This window comes from Myotis yumanensis, unplaced genomic scaffold (assembly GCF_028538775.1).
Source record: "Myotis yumanensis isolate MYYU_CA2020_CCGP unplaced genomic scaffold, mMyoYum1.0.hap1 SCAF_4, whole genome shotgun sequence".
In the NCBI taxonomy this organism is placed as follows: Eukaryota; Metazoa; Chordata; class Mammalia; order Chiroptera; family Vespertilionidae; genus Myotis; species Myotis yumanensis.
Window position 1 is genome coordinate 107,369,857 of NW_027223755.1, and position 12,174 is coordinate 107,382,030.

The 12,174-nt window shown below is 45.7% G+C and overlaps 1 protein-coding gene and 1 long non-coding RNA gene across 3 annotated transcripts in view; one reads left to right on the forward strand and one right to left on the reverse strand.

The window, feature by feature from the left end:
- Nucleotides 1–2,185: 2,185 nt before the first annotated feature.
- LOC139008348 (uncharacterized) lies at nt 2,186–4,915 on the reverse strand. Of its 2 annotated transcripts, XR_011471138.1 has the most exons (3): nt 4,718–4,915; nt 3,753–3,847; nt 2,186–3,076 (listed from the first exon to the last, which is right to left on the reverse strand). It is a non-coding gene; the product is annotated as an uncharacterized lncRNA (long non-coding RNA). The 2 variants fall into 2 exon arrangements; XR_011471137.1 differs by lacking the exon at nt 2,186–3,076 and having other exon boundaries at nt 4,714–4,915.
- A 937-nt stretch (nt 4,916–5,852) lies between these two features.
- Nucleotides 5,853–12,174, forward strand: part of NSMCE1 (NSE1 homolog, SMC5-SMC6 complex component) — a 29,363-nt gene continuing 23,041 nt past the window's right edge. The window contains exons 1-2 of the mRNA XM_070413632.1: nt 5,853–5,919; nt 10,934–11,079. Of these exons, the coding sequence (XP_070269733.1) occupies nt 10,944–11,079 (136 nt within the window). The 5' untranslated portion in view covers nt 5,853–5,919; nt 10,934–10,943. The remainder of the gene's footprint in view (nt 5,920–10,933; nt 11,080–12,174) is intronic.

Here is a 12,174-nt window from a genome sequence, read left to right on the forward strand (position 1 = left end):
TGTTGGAATGAACTTGAAGGGCATGGGACATCGGAGATGTGAATAAATTTAGAAGTGTTAGACCACAGGCATGTAATTCACTGGGGACCTTGTTAAAATGCAGATTCTGCTGCAACAGGTCAGGGCGAGGCCTCAGACTCTGCTGCTGCTGGTCCACAGCCCACCTCGGAGGAGCAGCTGTAGACGCTCTGAGTGTGATAAGAATCACCACTGCAATTCAAGAGCTCCTGACAGGCCCACCTGGGGCCACACTGAATTTGGGGTTTTGATCAAGTTGCCGTGAATTCAATCTTTGATCAGTTTTCTTTACGTCTGTTAGGATATTACCATAGCCTTGTCTCTTATCTTGAAATCACTTCTCTGGGAACTTCACTGTCTCTTTAGACACGAGTTGAGAACACAGAAGCAGGCAAAACAGAGGCCTGAGAAGTGAAAAAGGTGTAACCAATTCCACACACTAAAATGTGTGCATTTTCCTGGTATTTAGCTTTATTTATTTATTTTTCCCATTTCATAATAAGACTGGCTATTTATATGCTCAGGCCAGGGGTTGCTGAAAGAAGGTAATTATAAGAAGAGATTAGGACTGCTGATACTCGACAGAGGGAAAGACATGAAAATACTATGAAAAGCTGACTCTATAAAAAATGAAAACTCATGAAATTAAAAATGAAGACACGGAGGTGCCAGAGGAACAGGGCTAATCCTGGGGTGAAGGCAAAAAGCCTGAGATGTAGAAATTGTCCTCAAAGACATCGCTGTGCTCGTCATGTCATAAGAGAGAGATAAGTATATACTTTAGGATTAATAAAGGGAATAGAATTTTAAAAAAATGTTTGTGCTTAAAATGTTTTCTAGTTATATAGAAAATTCACTAATGTGTAACAATTCTCTGATGATGCTGGATAAATGTGGCTGTAAGTATATTCCAATTTTATATAGTATCGATTTCATTATATCTAAAATCTTTGTGATCACATAGAGTCCATTTATTTTGAAAAGTAATATTTCTTGTGACTATAAAACATGCTTCTGGAGGGAGTTGAAACACATAAAAAGTGACAAGAAAAAGTTTACCTAATATCCATCCAATCAGGAATATTCACCAATAATATTTTGGTATATAGAGTCTTCTAGTTTTCTCTCTCTCTTAAAATATGCATTATGGGTTTTTCCCCCCTTCTGACCTCAAGTATTCTTTGAAAACATAATTTTCAGGCTGCATAAGATTTTGCAGAATTTCACTTATTTTGACCACCATTCCCCTTTGTATTTGGAGACGTGTGAGCTGTTGCCATTTCCCCTGAAGAATCAAGGCCATGATGCCCTTCTCTGCATTTACCTTTGTGAGCATCTCTGGTTATTTCCGCAGGCAGGTTCCCAGAAGTGGAATCACCAGGTCAAACAACATTTATGTCCAGGCTCTTAGAGAGCGAGCCGCCACCCTCCCCCCCCCCCCCCCCCCCCCCGCCGCCGCCCCCTCCCCCACAACGGTCTGTGCTGAAGGGCTGAATGGTCCGCACTGCTTCCAGCGGTGTGCGTATTTCCCCGCCCAGTGTCCAAGTCTCCCCGGACTTTACACAGGAACTGTTTTTAAAGATGACCTTTGGGGCCTGTCACCATCCCTCTCTGGTGAGAGATAAGCTGAGGGGAATCATTGTCCCTCTGCTTCACCAGCACATGCCCATCACCTCCACCAGATCCAACTGAAATGTAATAAATAAAAATGTGAGTATATGGTTTCCATAAGCAACTTTATTTTCTTTTGCTTCTTGTTTTACTCATTTCTGCTTTTTTATTATTTCCTTCCTTCTGTTTTCTCTGGATTTATATATTTTTCTACCTTTTAAATCGATACAAATTAAATTTTGTTTTCTTGTTTTTAATTAAGTACACTGAAGGTTATAAATCCCTCTCTAATTATTGTTTTAGTTGGACCCCACACGTCTGATTATGTAAGACTTTTATTGTCATTCACTACTCAATATTTTGTAATTTCCATATTGATTTTTTAAAAAACATATGTAATTTTGTTTCCAAATGTGTGTTCTTTTTCTTTTTAAAATGTATTATAAAATCTGTTAACATAAAAAAGTATAAAGTATAAGAAATAAAACTAGAACATATGCTTATACATTTTATTATTGACTAGAGGCCCGGTGCATGAAATTTGTGCACGGGGAGGGGATGGGGGTCCCTCAGCCTGGCCTGCACCCTCTCACAATCTGAGACTGCTGGCTCCTAACTGCTTGCCTCCCTGCCTGCCTGATGCCCCTAACTGCTCCCCTGCCTGCCGGCCTGATCGCCCCTAACTGCCTCTGCCTTGGCCCCCCGCCACTGTGGCTTTGTCCAGAAGACGTCCAGTCTAATTAGCAGATTACCCTTTTATTAGTATAGATATATAGATAAGTCATAGATGTGTAAGATAAACAAACCATCCTGTCTTCCTAGTCCTTCCTCAGAAGTAACTGCTGGTACTAATTTAAGATATATTTTATGAATTGTATGGGTTTCTTTTTGGATATCTTTTTGTTGTTGATTTTTTAAAAATATATTTTATTGATTTTTTACAGAGAGGAAGGGAGAGAGATAGAGAGTTATAAACATCGATGAGAGAGAAACATCGATCAGCTGCCTCCTGCACATCTCCTACTGGGGATGTGCCCACAACCCAGGTACATGCCCTTGACCGGAATCGAACCTGGGACCTTTCAGTCCGCAGGCCGATGCTCTATCCACTGTGCCAAACCGGTTTCGGCTTTGTTGTTGATTTAAAAAAAAATATATGTTTTACTGGTTTTAGAGAGAGGGAGAGGGAGAAACATCAATGCCTGGGCATGTTGCCCTGCCTGGGAATCAAACCCAAGGCCTTTTGGTGCATAGGATGTTGCTCAACTAACTGAGCCACACGGGCCAAGGCTTGTTGTTGATTTTAAATTTTATTTCATTGTGGTTCATGAATACGATCTATAGATTCTTCGGAATTCATTGAGGCTTCCTTTGTGGCCAGTACAGAGTCAATTTCTGTAAATGTTCCAAACATGTTTGAAAAGACAGATATGCCGATGTTCTTTTTCTGAAATACAAACCAGATGTTACCACTTCCTCTCTCAGCTTCAATGGTCTTCAGGTGAAAGACAGAGCCCTTCGCCTATGATTTGGGCCCTTATCCTAAGATTTAGCTTATTCCTCTCTAGCCAAGGCCTCGGCCACCTCCTTATGTACAAAACATTTATGTTCACACAGCTTTTGTACCTTTTAGGGTCAACTTTCTGAAACATTTGAACTGTCAGAGTTGTCTTGTAGCGGACAGTCCAAGGTCTGGCAAATCAAAGATCTTAATAGAATCTCACTGAATGGGTTGTCTTTTGAGGGTGGACTCATGCTGAGGCTGGACAGCTGCTCTGTGGTGGGTCACTCCCTCATCGCCAGTTCCAGTCTTCACTCACTACTTCTTCCTTCTGAACCCAACCCAGCTCTCTGAGACCTCCAGCTGCTGTGAGCCTGCATGCTGATTTCTCTGCACTTCCCCCTTCCCATCTCCGCCTGCCCATACAAGGACCCTTCCACAACGCTGTCCAGTGCTTCGCCTTCTAGAGACAACTGCACAAGCCCAACAGAGATCATCCCGGGTGGAATCCACACTGAGCTTCTGCTCAGAGGCCCCTGGCATGGGGATGGGAGGTTGGGGAAATCAGGGAGCAACTGTCCTCTCTACACGTTCATGGCTTCAACCTTAGCTGGAACCTCACTTTTGTATTTCCTTCGGAATCTGCTTCAACCTTCTTGATCCCCTTCAAATCTTCAGCATCTCCCCAGCTCCTTTACTCAGCCGAATGATCGTTTGCTACTTTATGGAGAAAACAGAAACATTAGGGTGAGCTTTCGTTTAGTCTTTTCTACCTCCCTTCCTCCTGCTTCAGAAGTGTCTCCCCTCTTCTCTAGGGTAAGAGTAATCCTGTCTCCATATACCCTTGACCCCATCCTCCCCTGTCTCCCTGTGTTTATCTATCCATTACTCACTCTGCCCCTGATCTCCCCTTCCCAACGCCATCCTTCCTAACAGCAATCAGCACTCCTCTTGGAGGCTGACGTGAGCTTCCTCGCCTCTCTATGGGCTCTTATTGACCATTAACTTCTAGATCAGCGTAGCCTATCTTTTATTTATTATTTAGAAAATGTCTTTATTAATTTTAGAGAGAGAGAGAGGGATAGAGAAATAGAAACATCCATGAGAGAGAAATATCGATAGGCTGCCTCCCGCACTCCCCCTCCTGGGGATTGAGCCTGCAACCCAGGCATGGGCCCTGACCAGGAATTGAACCGGTGACCTCTTGGTTCAGGGTTCGACACTCAACCCTGAGTGCACCAGGCCTATCTTTCATGATTTCTCCAGATCACAGACAAACCTGACCACACCCTGCACCTCAAAACGTTCTCTTAGCTATTTGCCTCTGATACCCCTCAATCTTGACTCCCTTTCTTCTCTCGCTACCCCCTCCTTTGTTCTTTGACCCTGAAATGTCAGGGTTCCAAGTGTTTCCTATTCACAGCCCTCCGTCTTTATTTCTTTACACCCCGGGAAAGCACAGGGTGGTGTTTCTGCTAAGCTCTCCAGTGTGGTCTGTTGTTGCCACGTTGCCCCGTTTTTCAGGAGCCGTCACAGTTTTACGTGACCTCCCTTAACTCTAAACATTGACAATGAACTCAAACGTACACAAAACTGTGCAGGACAAACAAAACGCGGGTGGTCCTGCCCAGGACTGTTCTCTTATTCCAGGGCCCCCAAGGCAGCCTATAAAGTTCTTCATTAGCGATGGCAGCTCACACGGATTGAGGGCACACTATGTGCGGACTGAGGGCACACTATGTGCGAGACACTCTCCCAGGTGGGTTGCATGCATTAGCTCATGTAACCTTCACAACAATTACATCAGCGAAGGGCAACCATTATCCTGCTTATAGACGAGCAGGCTGCGAGGGGCGGCTTCGGTGGCTGTCCTGGTCGCAGAGACGCCAAGTTTCAGAACCTGGACTCCAGTCCCGCCGGCCCAGCTCGGACCTCAGGCCTCGAACCAAACATGGCGCGCCTCCCTGCTCAGCAGAGGAGGAGACGGAGGTCCGGCGGCAGAGGTGTCTAAGGTCGCGGGAGCGGGGACTGGCCAGGCAGGATGGGAAGCTCCCGCCAGGGAGGTGGGTCCCGGCACCGGTCCCCGCGCTGGGCGCGCTCCCGGCTCAGACCTGCGGCCCGAACACTGTACGCACGTGGGCCAGGGCCGCCCGGAGCCTCCCACGAGCCATCCGCTCGCTGCTGTTGATCCCTCCACGGACCCTTCACGGCGCTCCCTGGGCCGGGCAGCAGGACCTTTCAGTCAGCACGGCTGTGTGCGAACCCCACAAACACTCTGCCTCACAGGGACTTTCCCCATTTCACAGGTGAAACAGGCTCAGCGCCGCTGCGGGACTTGCCCCGACCCAGCAACCAGTGAAGGGCAGAGGCAGGACTCCAGTCAGGGGACCTGGCAACAGAACCCTCGTTCTTGGCCACGAGCTCACACTACCAGTTCCACACACGGGGGAGACTGAGGCCCGGCCATGGCGTGGGGTCCGCTGCCCGCCTGCTCTCCCCCCTCTGCGGTCGCGGTCTGTCACTGCTGGGCAGGACTCTGACGCCCTTTCACCTGCCCTGCCGAGAGCGGTGGGGAAGCGCGCAATTCCCTACAGAACGGAGGATCCCGCGGCACCATGGCAACGCGTCGGGCGGGAGAACAGGAAGTGTGTCACCCAGTGGGCGGGGCGAATCTGCGTAACCACCAATGGGAGCACCGCATCCGCGTTCGCTCCGCCCGGAAGGAGGGACCGAGCCGCTTTTCGGCTAGCGCCGTCGGCTGTGAGACTCGCGCTTCGGAGCCGCGGAGGGTAATTCTGTGGCGCGCTTTGGGGGGCGGGGGGGCGGGGAACGGAGGAGAGCGGTCCCGAGAGGCGAGGGAAGACGGGAGGTGCGGGCAGGCCCGCGGTCGGCCCGCGCTGTGCCGAGGGGGCGCCAGGTGCGGGGACCCGGGGGTTTCACGTTTCCGGAGGGGGAAACGGAGGCCCAGAGAGGGGCAGTGAGGCACAGAGACCTGAAACTCGACCCTCTCACACACAGACGTTTTAAAATCGCAATAGTAGGTGAAAAAACACTTTTCATCATATTAGGTGAAAAAGCAGAATACAAAATATATCCGAACTGAATACATAAAATAGGCCTTCGCCGAGCACCCTCCGTTCTCTCGCCGTACTTGCTGCTCCCCTCGACTTTGTGTATGAAACTTGTTTGTGCACGTCCCCAGCCCCTATCTTACAGCCCTGGGCTAGCTGTGCGCAGAATCCCGCAGTTCTCGGGTCTCGGAAGGTGATATGGCGCATATCTATGTTCTGCATACATTCAGCGGGGTTCGGGGCAGTGTTTGGAATCAATACATTAATATTTTCACAGATATATCTCTGTCTGTCTATCTATCTATCTATCTATCTATCCTAACTCTTTAAGGGATAAGGAACAACCATAAGTAGCTTCACCTGAGATCAGATCAAGTTTTCAAACTTAAGAGATTTTCCAGAAAACAGGTTGGAGAATTGCAGATAAGGGACTGGGCTCCTGATGTCACTGTCTGCTCCTCCTCCTCCTCGCCGAGGGGTGTGCCACGGTTGCTGAACTGTGCCTTTGCGTGGGCACCCCCATCTCCATCACTAACAGTGTGTGCCACCTGGTGCCCTCAGTTTCCTCATCTGTAAAATGGGCTCAGTAATGCCTTCCTCCTGAGGTTCTGGTGAGGAGTAAATGAGACCGCGGGTGTGAAGCACTAACACTGTGTCTAGCACCCGGCACAGATGGTTAAAATTGAGGTTTGCCTATTCCACAAACGTTTCTATTTTGAAATTATCTGGATAGGTGGTACCTGTCCATGGTTAACCCCCCTGCCCAGTCAGTCTTCAGAGAGATCACTGGTTTCTAGACATAAGCAAGCCTCTCTGTATCTCTCACCCCCATATTCCTTTTACCCCAGGTTATAGCATGGTATTCCTTTCTATGCTTCCTTCTCCTTAACATTTATTTTGGCTGTTACTTAACATCCTATATAATAAAAGACTAATATGCAAATTGTCCCCGCAACCAGGAGTTCGACCGGGTGTTCAACCGGGAGTTTTTGTGTGTGTGTGTTTTTTTAAAAATAAGATAGCTTTTAAAAAATATATATATTTTACTGATTTTTTACAGAGAGGAAGGGAGAAGGATAGAGAGTTAGAAACATCAATGAGAGAGAAACATCCATCAGCTGCCTCCTGCACCCCCCCCACTGGGGATGTGCCTGCAACCAAGGTACATGCCCTTGACCGGAATCGAACCTGGGACCCTTGAGTCCGCAGGCCAACGCTCTATCCACTGAGCCAAACCGGTTACAGCTCAACTGGGAGTTTGACCAGGATGTGGGGCGGCTGGCCAATTGCCTGAGGCCCCTCCCTCACCCCATCAGGGGTGGGGCCAGCCTGCCAACCACCCTTACCCCTCCCCCCAAGCCGTGCACGAATTTGTGCAACCAGGCCTCTAGTATTTACATAATTTCTTCTTTATTAAGATATGTAACATACCTGTAAAAATAATAAGTTTGAAGAATGAAAATTAAACGAACACTACCAACTTAAGGAATAGAACATTTTCGTATCCTCAAAACCCCCACTGAATCTTTCACTCTTCTTGCCAAATACTATGTAACCATTGCTCTGAGTATTGTTGCTAATTTTCTTGTTTTTCTCTGTAGTTTTTTACTGTTGACATCTCTAATGAATGCAATGCACGGTTTTGAATTTTTTATAAATGGGATCCTAATATATATCTTGTTTGACTTGACTTTTGCATATAATATGTGTATTAGATGCATCCTTGTTGATGTGAGTAGCTCTCTACTTGGTCTTCGTTGCTTTGGATTCCATGGTATGATTATACATGCTTTATGGAGGTGTTCTTCAGTTGATCGTCATTTGTACTCTCGCCAGATTTTTGCTGTTACGTGGTGTTTTTACAAACGTATTTCCTGGGGCCGGTGTGGAAAAGTTTCCATAAGGTATATAGCTAACAGATTTTTAAGGACACCCAAATGAGCTAGCAGTACCCAGTTGTCTGAAGTGATTATAAGAGTGTATGCTCTACCAGTGGTGGATGAAAGTTTCGGTCTCAGCCACTTTGAAGGATTTTTCCCATCTGGTGATGGTTAAGACTTTAATCATGGTGGTTTTAATATTCATTTGCCTGATGACATTGAGGTGGAGCATCTTTTTATGTATTTATTAATAATTTGTGCATCCTCTATGTAAAATTTCTGTTGTTTATTTTTCTCTTATAGTTGTCTTCCCCTTATTTGTAGGCGTTCCCTATATGTTCTGAATACAAATATTTTGTGGCTTAAATACCTTCTGGTTTGTAGCTTGTCTTCTCTTTCTCTTTTCCATTCTCGGGTGTTTTTGGTGAACAGAGTCATTAATGTTAACAAAGCTGAATATATCATTATAATCCTTTATGATTTATAGTTTTTTTTTAATCTTTTAAAGAAATCCTACCCTACTTTTGGTCAAAAAGATATTCTTCTAGGCAGTGTGGCCTGGGTGGGGGAGGGATGGTGGTGGTGGGGGAGATATTCTTCTGTGTTGTTGTACCAAAGTTTCATAGTGTTTCCTTTCTTATGACCTTAATCTTTAGCAGTAGATTTTTGTACATAGTGTGAGGTAAGGGTCTCGTTCTTCTTTTCTTTCTCATGTATGGATAGTCAGTTGTTTTGGCACCTTTTATTGAAAAGTTTGCTTTGATCTGGCATTCCATTTCTCCAACATGTCAAGTACCCGTACATATTTACAATTCTGTTCGGAGTCCTTTATTCTGTTTCATTGATCTTTGTCTATTTCTACACCAGTATCACATTTTATTCACTGCTCTAGCTTTCCAGTTACTTGGTACCCGGTAGGACAAGTTCTCCTTTATCTTTTCCAAGAACGCCTTTGCTGCTTTGCCTTTATGTTTTCCATGAAATTTTAGAATCATCTTTGTCAGATCACACACAGACATAAAGCCTATTGGGAATTTGACTGGAATTGCATTGATTTAGTTGCATTGGATTAATTTGGATTTAATTTTTTTAATCCTCACTTTAGGATATATTTTTATTGATTTTAGAGAGAGAGGAAAGGGGAGAGAAAGAGAGAGAAACATCACTATGAGAGAAACATCAGTCGGTTGCCTCCCACACACGCCCCGACTGGGGATGGAACCCACAGCCTTTTGGTGTGTGGGATGAAGCTCCAACTAAGTGAACTACCTGGCCAGAGCCTAATTTGGATTTTAAAGTGATTGCTTTCAACATCTTGTCCCTAAGTATTATGTTTGCTGTAGGTTTTTGTAGACAAAGGAATTTCCTTCTCACCCGAGAATATTTTCCCCATTGATTTTAGAGAGTAGAAGGGGAGGAAGGGAGAGAGCAGGGCGGGGGGGGGGGGGGGGGGGGGCTGGATCTGAGGTTGAGGGAAAGGAGGATCAGGTCTGTGGTGTTTGCATGACTGTGGACTGTACCACCTAAAGCAGGTGATTTGCAAAGAGCACTCAGGAGAAAAAGGGTTGCAGATGCTGAAAGGAGAAGGAATCCGGTTTAGGATTTGTTGAGGTTGAGATGCTGGTGAAAGAGGCTCGAGGAAAGCTAGTAGGCTGGCAGGGAAACCGATCCTGGGACAGTGCATCTTTCCAGCTCCGAGGTCCAGCTGGTGATGCTGTTGGAAAGAACAGTAACTGGTCTTTTTGTGCATCTCCTATGGGCCAGGTCCTTGGCAAACATTTGGTAGTCATATCTCACTTAAACTTATGCCTTAAATATGGTTATTATTACCCTCATATTATAGGTGAAAAGGCTGAGGCTCAGGGTGATTAAACGTGTTAGCTAAAAATGTTTCTGTGTTATATTTGCCTAAGTAACGGCAAATTTCTTGTCAGATCATGGCATCACCTGAAGTGAATGTTAAAAATCTCAGAATGCCAGGCCCCTATGCAGTCAGAACCTCCAGGAAAGAAGCCATGGGTGCGTATTTTTAATGCACAGATTACGTGATTTTTAAGTTCAGGCAGGCCTAGCAAGAACTGGTGTCAGAGCCATCTGTCCAGTTCTGAACCCGCGCTCTTAGGCCCTGTGCAACGACTGGACCCCTGGCAGCAGCGGGCTTTGTGATCAGCTCTGCTCTTTGTGGTTTGTGGAAAGATACTGTTTTAATAGAGAGCAGGAGGTTTAGAAAGTACCCTGTAGTCCTATGAGGTCAGTTTTATTAGGGGTTTGGGAGAAGGGAAGGAAACTAACACTTATTCAGTGTGTGCTAGCATTTCTCTAGGCAGTGAATGTTGTTCTAATTTTTTAGTGAGAATATGGGGCCTCAGCTAAATTTATCCAGGGCCATAGAGCTGGTAAGTGACTAAGCCAAGTTTCAGATCTAGAATCATCCAATAGTGAAAATAGCTAACACTTATTTAGTGCTTCGTCTGTTACCAGGCTTCTCTGTGTATTATTTCATTTACTCCTCATGGTAATTGTGTGGAGAATGTTTTTATCATTATTCTGATTTTACTGATCCGAAACTGAAGCACTTGGAGGTGACGTTTCCCAATTTCACACCCGAGGTGATGGAGCAGCTGTGAATGCCGGCCTCGGGTTGGCTCCGACCCACGCATTTCACCACTGCCCAGTACTCATTTGACTAGCCCCTGACTTGTGTCCTTTTCATTTTTGTATTATTCAGCATGTTGACCTTGATTTTAGAAACCATAACAAACTTATATTTGTTAATGCAAATTCATACACAATCTAGCACATTGCTTTTGGTGTGTTCAGAGGTAAGTTGATTTCATTTACGTCTTTTCTAGCTCCGTCACCATGCAGGGTAGTTCCAGAAGAACGGGCACCATGACTGATGTCCACCGGCGGTTCCTCCAGTTGCTGATGACTCACGGAGTGCTGGAGGAATGGGAGGTTAAGCGCTTGCAGAAGCACTGCTATAAGGTCCATGACTGTAAGTATCGTTTTCCTGTTCCCAGGAGGCTCTGGAGCTGTGTGATCAGGGACTAGTGACATTGGTATAATGCCAGGTAACCTGTCAGCCCATCCTCCTGACCTGGCCATTCAGGGCTCTCACAATCTCCCTTCAGCCCATCTTTCAAATCTCATCTTTGACTTGTTTTTCAGTAAATCTTACACTTAGCTCAGGTTAGGTAAGACTTGGCCTCTGAAGCAGTGGAGTCATGGTTCACAGCAGGCCTCCAGCACCGCCTCGAGCCTGTGTTTCTTCACCACTAAACGGGGAGAATTCATTGTACTTGACATACTGTGTTTCAGAGTTAAGAGACATGATCCATAAAGAGCACCTGACACAGGAAAAGTGCTTAGTTGGCTATTGGTAGTCAGAGGGCAGCTTAGCATAGTGGTTCAGGGCGCAGCCTGGGACGTGGCCATCCCTGGAAAAGTGCCTTCCTGCTTTGCTGGCTGTAGGCATTTGGAATATCTCAGTGGTTGTTGGGAGGGTGAATAAGATAATACATGTGAAGCACTTACGGACAGGACCGCTGGTGCATACTAACTTTTCAGCAGCTGGAGGTTTCAATAAAGCAACGGGGTCAATGTTGATAGATTGATAAAATCAGTATTAGGTCTTGTCGAGTGTCAACCTGGGTAGGTCTTATGGAGTGAAAAGGAAAGTTTATATTTTTTAATATTTATTTATTTATTGTTAATCCTCATCAGAGGATATTTTCCCATTGATTTGCAGAGAGGGTGTAAGGGAGAGATGCAGAGAGAGAAACATCGATATGAGAAAAACACATTGATTGGTTGCTTGCTGCACGCACCCGTACCAGGGCCCCAGATTGAGCCTGCAACTGAGGTATGTGCCCCTGACTGGAATTGAACCGGGGATGCTTCAGTCCGGAGACTGATGCTCTATCCACTGAGCCAAACAGGCTAGGGCAGAATGTTTATAAATTATACCTGTTATATGATGTTTTGTGTTAGGTTTTGTGTAAAACTTAGTGATTTTTATTGTAAATGAGTGCATACATCTGCATGTGAAAATATGGAAGTGGACTGGAAAGATGTGCAGCACACTCACATG